The sequence below is a fragment of the Haemaphysalis longicornis genome, unplaced genomic scaffold (assembly GCF_048455015.1).
Source record: "Haemaphysalis longicornis isolate Haplotype H1 unplaced genomic scaffold, Haemaphysalis longicornis Haplotype H1 scaffold_37, whole genome shotgun sequence".
Taxonomy (NCBI): domain Eukaryota; kingdom Metazoa; phylum Arthropoda; class Arachnida; order Ixodida; family Ixodidae; genus Haemaphysalis; species Haemaphysalis longicornis.
In genome coordinates, this window is record NW_027526355.1 from 421,515 (window position 1) to 441,917 (window position 20,403).

Consider the following 20,403-nt stretch of genomic DNA (forward strand, 5'->3'; position numbering starts at 1 on the left):
AAGTTTAAATTCAGAAGGCAATCAAGGAACCCATACGATAGAGCTTTGCGATAAACCCTCATCCTCGTTAGACGAAGGTGGGCATGATTTTTTAAGCATAGGTGGCAGCTTGTAAACCGACCGCACCATTCAGTTGTGAAGAGTACAGGTTTCGGGCACCCTCCTGTCTTGCGTCCTTCAGCCACGCAGGAATTGGTTTTTGAAAAACCATTTACCAACTAGCCAGCAACCATTGCAATTCTTGTAAAGCAATGCTTCTCCACAACAAGCAATAACGTTCTTCTATCATGCGGTATTTATTCTAGCAGCGATTCCCGATGACTGTAGTAAGAGCATTTCTGCGAAATTAAACACGTTTCAGCCGTAGGTAATGAAGTTACGGAAGCGTCGGCCATCACAATTTCTGTTTTGAGGTAAATCTCAGAAGACACCTCCCAACTTTGTCTTTGGCTTGTGCACGACGTTGACGCCGTTTCGTCATCAACTGCCCAAGGCCAGCGCCGCAGCATTCCTAAATGGGTTGCACACCGGCTTTGTGGGAGCATTTAGCTGCAGTATCCTCGATACGCGAAACTGCATGCAGGCATAAAAAATTGTATGAAGCAACAAACTTTCACTTCCAGCTCGACTTCCAGCTTGGCGCATTGAGCGTCGTCTGCTATTTGTAAATACTCAGTATGGGCGTAAATCACACACATGGCATGCCTCGTAAAGGTAACATCCACGCTCAAGATTTACCGATCTGAAAAATGCACGTGGGGGTACGTACGCTTTGCAAGCCGCACGGCAGAAAAAATACAGAAAGCCATGCACAGTTACGCTGCGCTGACCGCCACCGGCATTCCACTGGCGAGCGGTTCGCCACGGGCGGCGCTGTTCACTGAAGCGACAGTGGTGCCATACAACGGCCGCCCGGTCCCTATATTGCGTGGCGAAGGTTCGGGATGGATTTTAGTAGGGGTGGTAAGTCTTTCATGCTGACGTTGAAGATTACTGGGGATACTACCGATCACTGTGGGGTACCCTTCGGTATGGGTTGGAATGCGTTCGGTCAAAGGTGTCCTATGCCTACTGTTGCTGTGCACTGGGTGAGGAATGAGACGAAGTATTGGAATGTGCGCTCGCCACAGTTTGTAAATGCGAGGCATTGAAGAATGGCTTCGTGCGAAACGTTGTCGAATGCCCCCTAAAAATGGAAGGCGTAGATATATGTCTTACTGTGGTTATTAAGTTTTTCCATTGCTTCCTTCGTAAGCTGCAGTGGTATGTCTTGGGTTGAGCAAAATGTAAAAAATAAATTTTTTCTGTTACGATACATATATGTCTGTCTGAAATTCTTTTCCTCGGCATATTTTGCATAGTAAAAACAGCTAAACAGCTGAGCCCAAATTTTGCATTAGGGAGCATCGTAATCGCCAGCCTTTTTTTATTTTTGTGGTTAACACATCGTTTTCAACGTATTTCTTTTTATTGTGCTTTCGTAAAACTCCAACACACATCAACTTTGAATTAAAGAACTTCAAACACTAGCTATGTATTCACTTTCTTCCTCAATATGCCCAGTGTAATCTTTTTGGTGAACAATAATGACAAAACTGAAGCATATTTCAAGTTAACTAGATTGAAAAATGTTTCGGGCTATATGAACGCCTTGTTTAGAAATTGATTTTAACTTTTGGCCGGGCGGCTGAATCGAGGGGCAGACAGGCATACACACAGACGTACATACAGACCAAAATGTTCGCATGTGAGCAGCCCAAGAAATACTGTCGTTTTTAAAACTTTGTCTGGCTTTCCATTCTTTGGAGCAGTAACAGTTTTTCCACTAATTTTTGGTTACTAACACCGCCTATTTTGACCCGCGTGCCAAGACAAATATTTTAAAGGGAGACGGTATTGTGGATACAACGCCGCCTGTATTAACATTGCCTGACGCGTCGCGCGCTTTTCAATGGGAAGGGTAGGGACGCTTAGTTCAGGCACGGATCCGCTATGTGGCGCGTGCCGGCGGACATCTCGCCTTACGTCACTGTTCGCGAGTCGCGAACGCTGCACCCACTTCTACGGCGTGTGTCTGTCAGCGTGCCTGTTGGGCTTCAAGGGCCGTTTCGCTTACATCTTAGCCGTGACGGGGCGCTAGTTCTGTGGCGCACTGGGGATCTCGTTCAACGTGTCGCTCGCTTCATACTTGCTGCATTTTTCCAAAGATAAAGACGGAGGCGGACTGAAATAGTCTAAGAACAAACATACTGATTGTCGGGTAGACATATAGCTAACAGAAAAACGATATTTTCGGATGGGGCAGCCATTATTTTACTGATATTTTTCTTCCTGGAGTATTTAGAGAAGAAAAAATTGCGTGCACGTTTTTTGTTCAGGCGCTCACTTCTACGATTACTTTCCAATAATATCACGTGCTTGTAAACTTGTGAAAATTATAGGAAACAAAAGGATAAGCAGCTGCGATCCCGCCACGCTGTCCGGGTGCTTCTACAGTACAGTCCTTAATTTTAGAAGTGCGTACCGATGCGGAGTGCGAACAGGGGGGTCAAAACAATACCTAAATGCGGAGGGGATAGAGGGGGGATGCCCCACTCAGAAAATTTCAGGGCCTGTGATCCGAGTAGATAAGCGCGCAAAGCCGGCATTAGCCTGCGGCAGCGCCAGGGATTTTGCTTCGTGACAACGGAAGTTTTATCAGTGACAGACCAAGACGGACAGGCATGGTGAAAAACAAGAAGGCGTAGGAGCGCCGCCTCGGGAACGCTAAACAAACTTTCTACTATTTTGCATAGTTTCCGAGAAGCGGCGCTGGCTGGCGGACACGAAAGCACGGTGGAAGGCTACGGAGCGGGGAAGGGTAGGAGAGAGCAACAGGAGAGTGGCTGTTTGGCCATTTTTCGCTCACGCGTTAGGCACTGTTTATACAGGCGGCGTTGGTGGATACTTAGGACGACAGGATAACAAAGGAAAGAAAAGAAAATTTTATCAACTTCCACAGAAAGTGGGCAATTTGCGTCTCGATGTATTAATCGAGGTTATAATTATAACAGGGGCCCTTACACAGACCTAAAATTATAACGAATTTGTAGTTGTGAGATAAGGCGCATTTCGCCGCTGACTCGTCTCCTGAAAATCACCGATTAAAGCGCGAGTAACTCTTTTTATATGTGCTTACATAAGAAAACGTAATGCAATTTTTTATATTTACTCGGTTTTCTCCAGTTGCCAAAAGAAAAAAAATGGTATTTTAGTTTCACCGTAAACCCGGTATTTCAAAAAGATGTCGGTACCAATTACTTTGAATGTCCTTATAACCGAGCAGTGCCGTTCCTGCCCTGTGGATCACAAATATAGATAAACGTTTGAATACGTTTATGAAATATATATTGTGTGGTCGTCCCCGACTGCGCATAGAAAGTGTACAGTTCCTTGCGAAGTTTTTCGACCATTACAAATTGACGATTCATCTTGTCTTTCCTGCAGATATAACATTACATCGGAGTATGATACAAACGGTGATATCCTAACAGCAACACAGCACTACGGCGAAGGTGGGGCGTTTATTTTGCGGAAAATATCTTTAATGGGACTGTATAAAGACAGCTCTCCCCCGTTTAGATGTTCTATGCAGTAAAATTGTGGGAAATGAGTTTGCGTGTTCCTTATTACTGCCTTTTCCAACGTACAGTGCCCGGACAGTTTTTTTTTGAGGTAGTTGCGATCTTGAGGCTTTATTTAATTAGCAAGTTTATGCGAAGTTAATTTACGAAATGCAAAACGAATGAATCACCATGATTGCTTTAGGGGAATATAGGCTGCCTTAAAAATACTGGTCAAAGTGGTATCCGTCAAAATTAACCTTTAAAATGTGTTTATAAGATAAAAATTCTGGCAGTTACGCCAGGCGAGTTCTTCCTGGTAAGCGAATTTCCTCCAGTACAGTAAATAAAAACAACTGAGCAGTTATTCTTAGTTTCAGTTAAGACAGTCGTTGCGGTAAAACGCTTACTAAAGGTTAGTTCTGCTCTAAGGACTCACTCAAAAACTTTTCTCTGATGAAATTGCGGCTGCTTGGATTGGAAATAATTTCATAAAATAATTATGGCATTCAGAGAGAATATTAAGATGCGCTCGCTCCAGTTACCAATATTATACCAAACAACGTAATCGTTGCTAAAAAGTACAGCAGCAGTTCAGTTAAGGTAGACGGTACAAACTATTCATAATTCCAACCATGCACATGGGCGCCCCGTGTTTAACGATTTTGTTTGTACGGTGTTCCAAGTTTTCCTGTGTTTCTCCAATATACAAACTATTTCCTAGTTTAAACATATGTGTTGGGCGAAACAACATCTTTGTAAGTATATCAAACGCACAAAGTTGATAAAAGTCAAGTTCTTCTACGATTGCAAGCAGCGTTTGAACTTTATCTTGCTAGAAACGTGAATATAAGAATAGGAATGTAAAGGATTGTGCTCCATAGGAATTAGGCGTGACTTATATACATGTACTTCTTCAGAACAAAGTACTGCTGCAACCAAGCATGTTTATTCAGCATAAGTGTTGCGCAGTGTAGTTGCATACAAGGGAATGTTCAGACACAGCAATAATTTTTTGGCTTTGTATGTTCGCGCTGATTTATTTTACTCGTCAAAAAACATCCTTACTTGTTTTGGGTTCATAATATTTCCCGAATTTAAATAGGGGGAAGCACTATTGGAGTGTCAGCAGAAAATAGCAGCGTCATTTGCGTTTGCATCTTTTCGAGCACGGAGGCACCGACATAGTTGCTCCACTCCAGTGTAATGCGGTATGTGCAATGTGGGGAATAGGGCTATCAAATTTTTAGAGTTTGTCAGCTAGAGATTGCCCAGACTTGAATTATCGCGCAGAGTAAAGCAGCGTTGCATTTACGTGAGATGATGCAAAAAAATCACTATATAACGCATAGCGCTACTCAACACATTGTCACGAATAGATTTGAAGTTACAAAAGGTGAAACAACACAACCAAAAGGTTTCTGTAAGCCACCGTTGCCGCGGTAGACTCCACACATATTGGTTACAAACAAGCCCCTCTTCCAACCCTCGGATGAAAAATGCAGGAAGAAGGTTGTTGCTAAACGCGCGTTGAGAACACTAAATAGCATTCGTGCTCATTACAGGACGCACTGTCATCGCCAAGTACCAGTTTCTGTTCACGGACGGCCACTGCTCGGTTGTACAAACGCCGCACTGGGATGCAGGTAAAGTGGCTGTTTGTCTTTGTTCAACCATTTGTGTTGGCTGCGATTTTTAGTCGATATATTTTGCCAATCACATTGAATCCTACAAGATTTTAAAATCTTCCACTTGCAGGTGACACTTAACTCAGCCCGGCGTATTCGGCTAAGCGTTCTAAAATTTCATTATCCATTCACCTTAGGATTCTCAACTAACAGCGGTTTGAACAGTTGGATACTTGCTATTATACATATATTATAACCACCAGAGGAAGCAAGAAAACCAACATATCGGCCAAGCTGGTCGTTTATTCCTGATTCTGGTGTTACTCCTGGAGGAAATTATGGGAAGGAAGTGGACAAGCAAGTCGGTTATACAGGTGCCGGTAGGTGGCCTGGTCACCAGGGATTTTCGAACTTGGCGCCGTATTAGGCCGTGCTGTTTAAAGCTCAAAGTAACTGAACAATAGAAATGGTAGAATCCGAATTGCTTCCAGTGCAGTGGTCACGACAACTAACGCTCTATCTGATTCATTTTGAGCGTGTTGCTATATTAGGTTGTTGGCGTTTCAATTTTCGAAAGCCAGAGGAGCTTTTGCGGTGAAGAGTTCTGCAACGGTATCGTGATTTTTGCAGTAACCATGTAGGAACTTTTGTTATTTATCAGTTCAATTAAGAAGGACGTTTTTTGTGTCTTATTACGCAGAAAATCCCACATTGTCCACCCTTCTGTGCTTGGATCCATGCTACCCTAGCAGGCGTGTATATACAATCACAAATCTCTTAACAGCAGACTGTAGCACAAGGTGCTGCTATCTGTGAAGTCAATGAACTCTATCGCCTATAGTGCCGTGGCGCTGGCCACACCTCTTTACGCTCTCTCTTTACCTTTCCCTTCTTTTACTGCTTTTTGTCTTTTTTCCCATTGTTCCCCTTCCCCACGTCAAGGAAAGCAAAATAGGCCACAGCCTGGTTGACATTCCTGCCTTTCCTTTACCTTTATTCCTTCATTCTTAGCAAGCGCAAGCTCTGTGTGGCTTTTTGAGTGCGCGCGACAAAATGCGCGTCAGTATGCTAGGTGGGTGTTTGTCAGAGCGTGTCCGATTGATTCGTGCATTGTGTCGCCACGAAAGACGTTTCGACTTCTGGTGGAGCGCCCATTCTGCCGGCTGTATGGTCGGCCACACACGTACCGAAATAAAGCCGGACCACAGGAGGCTTACAATGCAGAATGCAGAGCCAAATGACACTGAACTGTGCCAGGCCCTTGTGCGTTGCTGCCATGCTACGGTAATCTTCAAAACAAAGGACGCAGAGCGCTTCAAGCGGTTATGAAGCCAGCGACCAGCTAGCATGCAGCAAAACCCAACACCCTGTGCTTTTGTTCCAGTAGAACTTTCCACGTACAGTCGGAGTGTGACTGATTACCCTTAACCACACGAGAATGCCAGTCCTGAATGTGTCAGAAGCATCCAGTTTTTTTCTCGTCATAGGTGTGTTAGTGTCCGCCCCCCCCCCTTGTTTTTGCCACCATTCAGGTTTTTTCACTACCATTCTGCCTCTTTTTTACGCAAACTGAACCAGCAGAATTAGAGAAGAGGGACATAAAATGAAACAAAGGTGGGGAAGCAAGCAGCATTCTCACCTGAACCAGATTATATGCAGTGTAATGTATCGGAATGTGCAGTCATCGACAAACGAGATGCGAGGGCGAAAATATGAACCCGAGCACAGAAATAGCGCGATTTCTTTCCGTAAAATACAAATTTTCGCGTGACTGCATTACAGTAACAGAAATTGAAAAGATGTCTTCGCAAATATACTACTCGCCCGCCATTATTTTATCTCCACTATCTATATTCATTGGTTTTGCTGTTCGTATTCATATTTTCGGGTTCTCATTTCATTTGTCTATAACTCAACAGCCACGTGTCCCATCTCTATTTACTGAAAATAAAATAGAAGGGTAGACCAGGGGCTGCGACGTGCCGGTGATACAGTGGTTGTTCTATTTAGAAATGGTAATGCGAGAAAGAGGAAGCAGCTCGGGCTAGAGTTGCTCACCCCAACGCGGGCACCGTTTATGATGATCTGATCGGTGCCACAATGATGATAATCCATACAGTTTCTACATCTTCCCCGGACACAAAGAAGCCGTGGTCAGTCCGCGACACGTTACCAGGTTACGTTCGTTCCTGTCTGATCCGGTGAGGTAGACAGACGGGGAGACTACGACAGGTGCTGTCCTTTGAAAACACGCCAGAGTGTCGGTGCAGATGAAGCAGCCAGGCTGAAATGTGGAGCCCGTCTTCGATGGTCTTGTAGACTGATGGGGACTTCCTCGGGGTTTTCACGGTGGCTTCAAAACAGTTTCTTAAAGGCACTCTTTCGCAGGTTCTCTACTCTCACAGTCGATTGTCGTTATCGGATACTTTCTTGATCTTCGAATGGGGGTGCCTTGTACTCTTGGCTCTCGAGTGCGTTCTCCGGTACCCACAGCTGCATCCTTCGTTGCTTCTCTTGTATAAGCATCTTGATCGCTCTCTAAAGGGCTGTGTATCTCTGGTCTATACGTTGAAAATATGTGCGGCTCGTCTTGCACTTTCTATTTCTCAGGATAAGCATTCGTGGTTTTACGCTAGTAAATATGGCATAAGGAGCTGCAAGTGGCATGGTTACGGCACTAGGTGAGCAGCCTGTCTCGCTCCGGGTCTAGCTGGGAACTCTTCAAACGAGCGCAAATGCAAGACATCTTTGGTTTGAGGGTCACGTGGCCCCAACGAATATTTCATCTTCTCATTTTATGCTTGTGGTAGAACATGTGAAGCAATCACAGTTCCTGTCAAAAGGCTTCCTCATCACGATTTTTAAAATCATGTGGGTCATACGACTGTGTAGTTAATGTAAAAAACGTGCTGGAGGTTTTCGATAAATTCATTGTCTCGATGAATTCGCAGAGTTCAATTGTTTCACATTTTTCGTCTTTCAATCCGTGAAATAACCGAATTATAGCATGCATGATTTTAGCTTTATATTCTACGGTAGTTGCAAAATCCTCGTATAAATGATTGATGTCGATAAATTGATAAATTTCCTCGTTTAACAATCTCAATCCAATTTCAGCTTTCCGTTACAGGCGCAGAAAGCTCGTCAACACATGCCAAACATCACTGCTTATACCGGACTAGCCAAAAACTGCGTTTGCTTCTTTGAACAGTGGTCGAACTATTATCCTCTCTTTTTTACTTTTTATCGTCAGTTTGTGATAGTGCATCCTAGACAGAGCGAAACTCAAATCCTGTTGCATACGAAGCACGCCTTTCGTCGCGCGATGCGCTGCAGCATTCTTCTCCCGGTTTATGAAATCGCTGCCCATCGAGGGAAATTATAGGAGGTGAGGATTCGTCGTCGTCTCATATGCCAACCAAGTTGGTCGGGTTTGAATGGCACCCCTGGTTTTGTCAATTACAGCGGTTCGTGGTCCCCATCCAGGAGTCCTACTTCAAAAGGCCGAAGGTTGGAAGACTCCAAATCACAGATGGGTCTTTATCCCGCGTTTTGGCACAGAAATGTAAAATAGGAGGAGGCACCAAGGGCCGCGACATCCCGGGGATACGGTGGTTGTTCTAGATTCCAATGACGTTGAAAGAAAGACGAAGAAGCTCGAACTAGAACTGCTCACGCGAATGTGGGCACCGATGATGAGGATCTCATCGGTGCAGCGATGATGACCATTCACGATTTCGACACTGAATATTTAGAATGCAAACAAAGCTGTTTTTGTTGGGATAAAAAAGCAGACTTCGTGCAGTGGCCTCAAGTGTCGCGGGCACTCCAACAACGTTGCGGGTTCAAATCCTGGCAGGCTCGTAGTTTTTTTCTGTGTGGTTTTTCCTGGCATGGTCTGCGCATCTGATTAGCGATTTGAAAAAAAAAATTTGATTGAACTGTGGAACTACCACTTAAAACCTCAATACGCCATTGACACAATTTATTCAATTTTGAACTTGTGCTTACACTTAGAAGAGCCAATTGCACTTCCAGAGGAAGAAGTACTGATGTGTGTATTTTGAAAAATTGGCATGTCTTTAATAGAAAAGGCATAACTTCCTCCCATCCGTTTAAAAAATACAAGGTAGGTGTTGGAAGGTGGAGGGAAATGTAGGACTGCGGTCGGCCGCCAGACCCGCAACATGGCGATTGGCAGCACTGCTTGTGCCAAGAAATGAAGGAACAGCCTTTATGAGGACAAAAACGCTTCTAGGCCATCAGGGGAAACAGCGAGGGTGGTTTAATTGTTTTGTACAATTGTATGCAGAATCCCAAAAACGGACAGTCGTGGCCCCAAACCCATTCTACTCTTCCTAGACCGCCCATGCTACCTCTTACGCTGTACTTGTCTAATTGATATTTGCAGGGTCGCGTAGAAGTTCTCTGGGAAAGGGGGCAGTCGAATGCACGACACACGCAAACAAAGCCCTGAGCCGGATCGTCCAACCCTGGGTTGCTTTTGAACAGCAGAGTTGTTTAAGCTTTTAGTTATGGCGTGGAGTGTTATCAGGAAACTCTCTAGCCGAGTGCACGTGAGCGTGCGCTTCGTGAGGACCGCGGGGAGTCGTCCAGGCTTAGGCGTGGGCTTGCGCTACGTAATGAGCTAAAAAAAAATAAAAAAAAGGTGCGAGAGCACGTGAGCGTGCGCCTCGTGAGGAGCACCTGGCGTCGGGCAGCTCGAGCTTCGAGAACACTCTGTCCTTCGTTCGTGGCGTGATCTCTCGCGTGCTGTATTCCTCGTCAATTCACGTGCGGTCGCGCCTGAAGTGGGGAGATCACACGCCGAGTTTGCGAAGCCTGTTCCCGCAAGTTCTAGCGCGTTCTAATGCGGTCCACGTTAGTAGAGATATGAAAGCCTGTGGTAAACACTATCTGGGCCTGCCAGTCGCAGAAAACTTCCATCCGCAAGTTCGGAAATCTATCCATGTCAGATGCTAGAGCCGGGTCTCCGACGAAGGGAGAGGGGCCGCCAGCTCTGCCGTTTCTCCAGCCTTGCACCACTAGTGCAAGCTGCGTCAATATCTTTGTTACGGTTATAAATGTGTAGAACCGATAGGAATAACGGAGTGCAAGCTACTACTACTGCGTGTGGACGCGCTTGCATGGCGTCACCACAACACGGCCAAGCTCAACATTGGCGCGAAAAAGAGGGCAATTAGGCAATATTTAAACGGAAGTCGGTTCGGAACGCATGTACGGGGTCACTTCAAGAAATTTGGAGGCGATTCTTTACTCGTTCGCTCACATATTTTAGACTGTTATATTATGTACCAAAACAAGTGATCACCACTTCCACGCGGTGACTCTGACGGGGTCGGTATCTCTTGGCTTGATCTTTCGGCATGCTGTGCAACCGTAAAAATGGCTACGGCTTAGCTCAGCTAACCTTCGGTATGCAAAGAAAAAGCTTGGCTTAGTCTGGCTGAGTCTTGATTTCGCTTGGTTAACCTTAGATTTAGCTCTATTGCCGACCACGTCTCAAAGGCTTCCGTGCAACGCACACAGAAGGAGGCCGGCGAACGCGGCGTTCATTCATGGCGAACGCACCGTTCCCGGGCGCGAGGCAAATTACGTTGCCCGAAGCGACCCAGCGCCGCATGCATAGGAAGCTGCGGAGGTGGTGGGCTGTCTCGGCCGCAGCGGCGGTGGCGACAGCTGTCGGCGCCCGCAGGCGCCAATAGCGGTCCCGGCGAATCACGCGATGCGCTTCGAGGGGTGTGTCGCCGGGGGTGTGTCTCCGGTCAAAAGGTGAGTTATCTTCGTGATGTTCTTTTCCATGGGCTTCTCCTCCAAGCCGCAGCAGCGCTGAGGATCTCACCCCGGGTATCTTCAACCGACAAACTCAGCTTCCGATGCAAAAACTATACATTTATTTACAGCCCGGCGGGCGGCTCGGAAACAGTGCTCGCGCGGAGCCCAAAGACGGCGGGCCGAGCTCTCCTGCGCCCGGACCGCGTCTCTTGTTCATCGTCCCCTCCGCTTGCCGCTGGGGGCCAGGGAAGAGGGAAAAGCGAGTCAACCTCATGTGGTGGCCATTAGCGCATCCGGTGTGAGCAGGCGCGACCTTCCTCGGAATGCACGGCGTTTCAAGGCGGCGCGCGACACGTGCGTTTCATTTGTGCGCTGCTCGTCCCACGGCCCGCGCCAGTTTGTGCGGCGAAGCGCCCGACAGGTGACCTTGCGCATCCTCCACAAAATCGCTGGACGGAAGTAGTAAAGCTTTGCTTTAAAATGCCGCCCCATTCCTCTTTTCAGCCCTTCCAACCATGAGCGGAGGGCGGCATTCATAAGCAGAATGAGAAATGAAAATACCGCGCAAACGGAACGCAGAGAGTTAGATGGCCTCGTCCCAAAAGGATACTTGCGACGCGGTACTATCGCTGTAGCAGACGCGCGCAACGGGGCGTTTTTGCAGACTGCACCGAGAGGCGAGGGATCATGCGAAATATCCGAGCGAAGCGCTGGACAGGGGCCGGAAGAAAGGCGAAATGAAGGGGAAATGCGTAGCAAACAAAAAGGCTCTGTTTCGATTTGCAGTACCTCCTTTAATACTCATCGCTCTAACAAAAAGAAGGGAATTACTAGAACATCGACTCATCTGAAACAGCGAACACCCATGTATCGGCAAAGCCTCTTTCAGAGTTTCTTTAAGTGCCTCGAGGAACGTTTTCGTCGATTTTCTTCTATCGCAAAGCTTTATATTAGGGTTTCCCTTAAAATGACTCTAAAGGGCCAGCGATTAGCAAATGAAGGTACAATCTTTCGAGAGTTCAGACGAGGCTCATGTGTGTGCGAAAGAACGGCTGGTGCTGGCTAAGGTATACAACAAAGGTCTTGTCCATCTCATGTTTTCGGCCCCTTAATGTGGTCGAGATCCTTAAACTGCCTATTTTTTGGCACAACGGGGTCATGGTATGTCTGCCTTATACATGAGGCTTTACAAACAGATAGATATTCACTGAACTGCCGGTGCTCATACTGGCTTTCAAGTGGATGTTTGGGGTAAGTGTATGCATATTTCAAAAATTATTACTTTTGTTCAAATATTTTCCGCAGTTCTTAACTTTTGCAATATTCAAGGTTCACATTGTAGGAAATTTCTTTTTCAGCCGCCCAGACGGAAGGGTGCAGCTCAGCTTGTGAGATGTGGGTGCGAGAAGGAAGTACGTCAAGCTGGAGCAAAACATGCGGTGACGTATACGCCAGCAAGTGCGGTAACCGTCAATTAAGAATATACAACGAAACATACTGCCAGAAAATTCGCCTGCTGCAATGTTACGATGATGGAGTTTTCCCTGGCACGTACGACTTCTTTCCTAGTGGTCACAGTCCGGCGAGTTCCGCAAAAATGTACGGACCAATAAAATAAAATGGGAATAAATTAAAACAACGCGCGTGGAATTGTTACTGCTTACCGTATAGTGAATAATGAAACACGTTTTGAGGTTGTGCGCAAACTGTACGGAAACACGAAAAGGGAGAGACACAAACAAGCGTTGCAGTGTTTGTTTGTGTCTCGCAAATGGAAAGCGCTTGTTTGTGCCTGTCCCTTTTCGTGCTTTCGTACAGCTTGCGCGCTGTTACCCGCCATGGAACAGTACCACCTCGCCCAGCTTAAAACACTTCTGAGCTTGCTACTGACAGCCTAAAGCCAAGTGGAACACACAAGAGCATTTGTCATCTATGTACACCCAAGATCAGAAGTTTACGGACCACGAAAGCAGCAATTTTGAGTTATTTCTCTGCCGCGCGTCAGCCCGGAATACTATGTGAGGTAGTTTTCATTAGTTGAGTACAAATACGCCATCTCGCATGTCTTTAACAGTTTGTCGGGCTTGTATAGGAACCTAAAATGGCCATTTCCCTGGTCCAGAAACTTTTGATCGTGGCTGTAGGTTATTGCGCAGGTGGCAATCCCAGAGCTGAAGTGTACCTAAATTTCGCAGGACGAGATGCTGCTTACTGTTAAACCAAGCAAAATGTCCAACGGCTAGGCTATAGGACACATTTTTCCAAGCTCCCGTGCAAAAAATATTGCGGTTTTCGGCAGATATTTTGATTTCCGCGATATTATTCATTCCGCCTATTGCATTTGTTAATCACATCATCAACAGAAACACAACTTTAGTTGAATTCGAAGACACTTTTTCGGGAAACAATAGGTAAAAGTTGCTCTTAAATAGTTCCGTTCTTACAGGCACGGCGAATTCGCAGAAAACCAGCTTGCGTTGCTAGATAAAATCTTTAGAAGACAGCGCAGTGGCGCCTGCGTAGGAGACACGAACGTCGGTATAGTTCTCACATCGCCCGCGATGTTTGTGGCATTTGCACGCGGACTGTGGTGCAGTAATGCAACTGCACTCTCCCGTCAGCACCTACGAGATGCATGCTCAAGCTGAGGTGATTACCACAATTGTCCCAGTCTTTATCTACTTATATTTCCCGCCATTCAAGAGATACTGTCAGCATCAAAATCAATCCGTGTAGTGGAAGGCGGGATGGGAGGCGGCGGTTATTATATTTTATATCTGTATTCCACCTTGGGTGACGAAATAAGTAGCTGAGGATGCGGGCTTGATTCCCGGCAACGGCGGCCGCTTTACTGATTGAGGAGAGAAGCAATCGCGCCCGTGTGTTCGAGATTTTGACACGCGTTAAAGATCCCCAGGCGGTCAAAATTAATCCGGAGCCTCCACTAGTGCGCGCCTCATCGCCTGCGTTGCGTCGGCGCGTTAAATTGTATAATGAAGCGCAACGGATAGCTGAAGTTAACCCTTTCAGCCGTGGAATTTTTATTTCAAGCAAAAAGTGGTCTTCAGTGTGTTTTCTTGAACTTCTTTGGACCACGCTAGCTTTGAAACAAACAGTTGAGTAGTAGTGTTGCGTGTAGGGAACGGGTAGCCAGAAGTGATGGAAAATGGCAAGTGTATATTTATTAAGGCGAACTTCTGCCACAAAAGAGAGCAAGCAGAAACGTGATCGAATGCGAGACTTTCTCTCCGCTCTGCCGAATCTGATCAGCGTTCTCCATGCGGGCCGTTGGAAGCATACAGTTTCATACAATAACAACTAGAGAGGAATCTGGCGCTGCGATCGACCCCCTCAATGGGCGTGATGGGTAGTTCTGGTTTGGGATTGGAATTCGATGGGTTGCAGAAGTTACTATGGATTCGAATATGCAGACAGTTTCGTTTTCGTTTTCGATTTACATGAACGCATTTGCCTACGCTGGGTGTTGAAAAAAGTATCACAAATCACAAATACGTTTCTCCTTGAACTGCATGCCGCGCGCACACTGACGCCGCCCTGCGTGGAATGTTTTATAACCGGAGTTTCGAATTTGGTGGCTTATCAATCCATTGCTGGTAGAGCGAGCGCTAAAACACAAATGACGGCGCTCTGTGCGGCAAAGTTGTCTGCGAATTAGGAGATGGTGCGAGATGCGGCGCTGCTCATTCGGCAGAGCAATGTATTGTCGAGCTGACGACGGTTGCGAATCGCTTGGAATAGCCACACCTTTCTTGCGAACGCCGGCTCCTACGGCGTAGACCAGCAGTATCGGCGGCTGATAGGAACGCAGCTTGATGAACGTCACTAATTCAGGCAAGAATAACTTCGCCAAAGGTAATCAGTTTCTTTTTTTATGAGCACACAACTTTTCTTAGTATTACAAACTACCAGCGCCGAAACCTTTAGAACTAGTTTTTAAAGAAGTCCGCGTCCTGCTACAGTTGGCGGCAAATGGCAAACCTGCTCCACAAACCTCCTGGACGCTTCGTACGCTTTTTATTTAAACGCGCCGTTTTATTTCGTACAAAAACAGCGCTTGGTCACTAACGTTCTTGTTTGCCATGTAATTTGTAAACAACGAACCGGGTAATAAGACAATAAGAGCTTTCTTTTTGTCAAAAAACAGAATTTGCGCAGCCATAGGCCCGTTTGGATCCTACGCAATCCGGTTCCAGAACTATCATTCCCATTCAAGCGTAAACGCCGCCGCCGTGTTCGCGCTGACACTAGCGCCAGTTTCCCCTCTAGTTATTATTGTATGAAACTCTATGGTTGGAAGAGCTCTCCTCCACGCACGACGCTAACACTTCGTTGTCGTCGTCGTCTTGATAGCTCCACTCCATAGCAAACGCTCTCTTGATATTTGCCCCCATCAGTGAAGAGCATCATCCCGATGCTTATGACAGTAGCCCAGGAAAAAAAAAACGTAGTGCCTATTGAGTAGTGTTTTCTTTGTCGAAAACAGTACGGAAAACCGCAGGCGTGAACTTGCCTTTAGATATTAGCGAGTTCCCGCTCGACTGCGCGTAACTTAACGGGGCGGCTGGTGCCGCGCGCGCAGGAGATCTCCAAGGAACGATGCGAACAGTTTGGGGTTCACTTGAAGAACTGTTTATTATACGCACAGGTATACACTACTGAAAGAGGGTAAGGGCACGAACAAAGAGGAGAGTCTCGGTGCCTCAAATGGCGATGGTTGGCGTCGGTTCGTCTGCAAGCGCGCACACATATAAACACACGTCGCTCGCTGGCGCCGCACCGTCCGGGGTCTGTGGCATGGTGTCGGATGCGCCGCATGGTGTAAACAGCGGCCGCTTTTCGTTCCGATCCTCGTCTTCGGTTACTTGATCCGGGGCCTCCAAAGTCCTCCCGAGCTCTTCCCCGTCAGCGACGTGTAAACTTTAGACACGCCTTCCGAGAACGGAGGAATTCTTAACATCCTCCCCCCCAATGAGCCTCTGCTCATTCTTATTACAGCTCCAGAGGGTAAAGCGCTTGAACTGGCCGCCGTAATTCTTTCTTGTTAGGAAGAACTATTCTGCAGGCCCGAGCCTTTCCGTCTCGTCGGGGAAACGTCTCGACCATCCTGCAAAGTTTCCACAGCTGGCGAGGTGTTTTATCTTCGCCGAGCAAGACAATGTCTCCCTCCTTGACGCTCTTCTGCGGGAGCCCCGCTGCGAAGTGCGCCGAACGTAGCTCCAGCAGATATTCGCGTCTCCATCGTCTCCAGAACAAATCCATAAGGGCGCTGCGTCGCTGCGATTGCCCTGTGACTGTACTTTTCGTAGATGTCGTTACGATATTACCGCCGGGGGAGGGCAAACTTGTAAGCCTACGTCCGATGAGTAAGTGCGACGGGGTCAAAGGCGTGAGTTCTTCCACCTGAGAGTGCACGTAGGTGAGCGGACGAGAATTGACAACCGCTTCCGCCTGAGTGAGAATGGTTACTATGCTGTCGTAGTCGAGTGCACTTCTTCCAAGAACCTTTCGGAGAACGTTCTTGACTGTACGTACCATTCTCTCCCAGAAACCACCCCACCATGCTGCTCTTTCCACTATGAATTTCCAAGTTATTCGATGGTCACTTAGGTATGCCTGAGTGTCGCTTCCCTTGATGGCGTGGAAGATTTTGTTCATGTCCGCTGAGGCTCGCTTGAATGTGAGAGCGTTGTCCGAGTACACAGTTTTCAGTATTCCTCTTCTCGCAATAAATATCCTCAACGCCATAAGAAATGTCTCAGTAGTGAGGTCTCTTACCAGCTCTAGGTGTACCGCCCTGGTTGTAGCGCAAGTAAAGAGCGCTATATAAGACTTCCGCATGCTTCCTTGGTCCGTGTAAAATATGGGGCCCGCGAAGTCTGCACCCGTAACCTCAAAGGGGTCCGCCTGAGTCACCCTGTCAGCTGGTAGCGGGGCCTGAGCTTCCGCGGCAGGTCGACAACTCTGTCTTTGACACGGCAAGCAGTGTCTTATGGCTGATTTCACGGCTTGTCTTGCACGAATGATCCAGTAGTTCTCACGGAGGTGGGATAACGTATCTCGTACTCCTGCGTGTAGAAGCCTCTTGTGTTCCCCGCGAATCAGAAGGCCAGCGTAAGGGTGCCTCGCAGACAGAATGATCGGATGTATTGTTCTCTCTTGCTCTGTACTGTTTTGCAGCCGACCTCCAACCCGTAGCAGTCCCTTGGTGTCTAGGAACGGGTTCAAATCTTTTATCGGGAATTTTCGGTCGAGCGACTTGGATGCACTGAGGGTCCGTACTTCATTTCCGAATGTTTCCATCTGTGAAATCCTCAGCCAGTACCTCTCCGCCTCGGTCATCTCTTCGGCTGAGAGGCTCCCCATCCTTTTCTCCGAAGAGGTTTGGCAGTTGTAGAGGAAGCGCTTGATCCACGCTGTTGTCCGAAGCACTCTAGTGAGGGAACTCTTTTCGCTTAGGTTTATCAGAACAGCTGGTTCGCCGTCTGTTATGGTGTTTAGCACCGGCGTTCTGATTTCTTCTTGCCAGAGTTGGGGATCAGCAAGGCAGGGTTCGAAGGCGGGGTACGTTTTACTTTTGTTGAGCCACTCTGGCCCTTCCCACCATTGCTTAGCATTCACCAAAACTGATGGTAAGATACCCCTGGTTAATATGTCTGCGGGGTTTTCCTTTCCGGGACAGTGCTTCCACACTTCGGGATTGGTCAGTTGTTGTATCTCTTGGACTCGGTTTGAAACAAAAGGCTTCCATTTGGAGGCGGAACTTTTGATCCAGCTTAAGGCTATCGTTGAGTCTGTCCAGCAGTGAACTGTTATGCCTTCAATTCCCAACTGTTTCGTCAGGTTTTTTGCCAGCCGTGCGCCGATAACGGCTCCCATCAATTCCAGTCGCGGTAGTGACAGTCGCTTGAGAGGAGCCACTCTCGCTTTAGCCATCAATGTGTCACCGTGGTGCATCCATTTTCTGTCCTTGCTTTAACATAAGCAACAGCGCCGTATGCCTTTGGGCTGGCATCACAGAACACATGGAGCTCCACTTCTGTGCACGCATGGCTGAGGTCACGAGCGAGTAGCCTAGGTGTTGCGATCTGCCTCAGCATAGGCAGCTGGTGGCACCACTTGTCCCACGTCTCAGCTATATCGGGCGGGAGACTTTCGTCCCAGTCTGTCCCTCGTTCCCACAGGCTCTGAAACATTACTTTCGCAGTAGTCGAAATTGGCGCGAGGAAGCCAAAGGGGTCAAACACGCGTGCAGATGCCTGCAGAAGAAATCGCTTCGTGTCCTGTCGCTTGCTCAAAAAGTCAATCAGCGTGTTCATCTCAAACACAAAATCGTCACTTTCTGGTCTCCTCTCGACTCCAAGAATTTTTGTCATCGTCACGTCGGAAAATCCGCTTTGGGTTCGATCTGTTTCCGACAATGCCTCTTCGAGCTTGAATTCGTTCGATTTCCATTTACGGAGGTTCATGCCAGCTAGGTGCATGATTTCCTGTGATTCTCGAGAAATCTTTTCCGCCTCCTCCAGGTTGTCAGCTCCCGTTACAAGATCGTCCACGTACAAGTGGTCACGTAGCATCTCTGATGTTGCAGGAAACAAGTTATGCACAGAGTCGAGATGGTGCTTTAAGGTAGCTGCGAGCAGAAATGGATTAGAGGTAACTCCAAAGGGCACTCTTGTCACTCGATACTCCTTGATCGGAGGAAGAACTTCTCCCCGTCTTGGAACGCTTTCGTACCAAAGGAAGCGTAGTGCATCGCGATCCATTTCCGCAAGCCCAACCTGGAGAAAGGCCTTCTCAATGTCAGCCATGATGGCCACATTGTGCATCCTGAACCTAATGAGGATATCCGACAGGTTCGGATTTAGGTTCGGCCCAGCAGATAGTACCTCATTCAAAGACCGCTGACCTGGTGCGCTTGACGAAGCATCAAAAACTACTCTTAATTGGGTAGTTTCACTGCTCGGGCGCGTTACGCCGCGATGCGGCATGTAATAAACAGGTCCTCTCGGGGACTCACCCGCTTCGGGAACTTCCTCAGCGTGTCCGGTAAGGAGGTAGTCCCGCATCGCCCTGTCGTAGGCCTCAGCCGTGCTTTCACTGCGTAAAAGCTTTGTAGTCAGAGAGGAGAGCCTCGCAAGAGCCGTCGTCTTGTTATCCGCAAGATCGTGTATGTTTTCTTGCCAGGGAAGGGCAACGCAGTAGCGACCGTCCTTGTAAGAAGTCCTGTAGCACTTGCTTCTCGGTGTGGGTGTTATCTGGCTTGTCCGTAATGCCTATGTGCTCCAGCTCCCAGAATGATTTTAGCTGGTTGGAAAGATTGTCGCCATCCAGGTCGGCGCTTACCATTACGCGCAAGACCCCGGTGCTGGCGTGATAGGCGACAGCGGATGACGAAGTTGACGCACTTCCCTGCAACGTCCATCCGAAAACCATCTCCACGGCGACGAGCCCGCTTTGTAGGCGCTTGATGTTACCGGTGGCCACCTCCCAGTAATAATCGGCTCCTAGGAGGAGTCCTACTTCGTCGAGACCGGACCCATCGACCGAGCAGTCGGCGACCTCCATTACTTGTTCATTAAGGTAGGCCACGGTGGTCATCTCAGGAGCTGGTATCACGTCGCAGCAAATATGAGGGACCTCCAACGCTTCCACTCGGACTTCGTTTCCGCTGTGTTGGTTGCGCAGCCACAGCTCGATGCGGCGGCATTTTCTTTGCTCTGTGGGCCTCTCGTTGCCAAAGGTCATAATTGTTAGTTTTTCCTCTCCCAGGACGCGGAGTTTTAGCCGTCGCGATAGTTCTTGTTTCACAAATGTGCGCTGACTTTCGCCATCGAGAAGGAGCCTCACTTTGGATCGCTCGTGAGGTCCCTCTGCCCAAACTTGAGCAGTTTGCAGCATAATGCGGACAGCGCTAACCGTCGCTGCTGCCTGAAGTGACGACTCTGCGGTAGGCGCTGGCGGGGCCGCAACCTGGCTCGATGGTTCCCGGGCGGGTCTGTTGTTGAGGCCGCAAAGAGCAGTGGCGTGTCGAGCTGAGCACTTCGCGCAAGTGAGCCATTTTGCCGCACGACATTCAGCTGCTCGATGGTTTCGTTTGGTGCATTTGAAGCAACGTCTCTCTTGTTTCAGTATGTTGCTCTTTTGTTCGAGAGAAACACCCGCCTGGCAGTCGGCTGTCAGGTGATCACGTGCTTTGCAAAAGGCGCATGCATTTTCCTTCTTATCCGCGAACGCTGACAGGACTGACGACGATGCCTGCTTTTCGTCGTTTCCCATGCGGTTCTGTTTGTTTCGTGGCGAATGAGACTCTTGAAACCGACAAGTACCGTACTCTGCTCTCTCTCTGCTCTCGATTT

General features: G+C 47.8%; 1 protein-coding gene and 1 long non-coding RNA gene across 3 annotated transcripts in view; one reads left to right on the forward strand and one right to left on the reverse strand.

Annotated features, from left to right (window-relative positions):
- Positions 1-12,627, forward strand: part of LOC144177986 (uncharacterized) — a 42,179-nt gene extending 29,552 nt beyond the window's left edge. For both annotated transcript variants that reach the window (XR_013323901.1, XR_013323902.1), the window contains 3 exons: positions 3,487-3,554; positions 5,168-5,248; positions 12,385-12,627. This is a non-coding gene — a long non-coding RNA (uncharacterized LOC144177986). The remainder of the gene's footprint in view (positions 1-3,486; positions 3,555-5,167; positions 5,249-12,384) is intronic.
- Positions 12,628-17,979: 5,352 nt separating this feature from the next.
- Positions 17,980-19,792, reverse strand: LOC144177999 (uncharacterized). The gene is made up of 2 exons (XM_077705545.1): positions 19,453-19,792; positions 17,980-18,677 (listed from the first exon to the last, which is right to left on the reverse strand). The coding sequence occupies exons 1-2, from the start codon at positions 19,790-19,792 to the stop codon at positions 17,980-17,982; spliced, it is 1,038 nt and encodes a 345-aa protein (XP_077561671.1).
- Between the last annotated feature and the right edge of the window lie 611 nt (positions 19,793-20,403).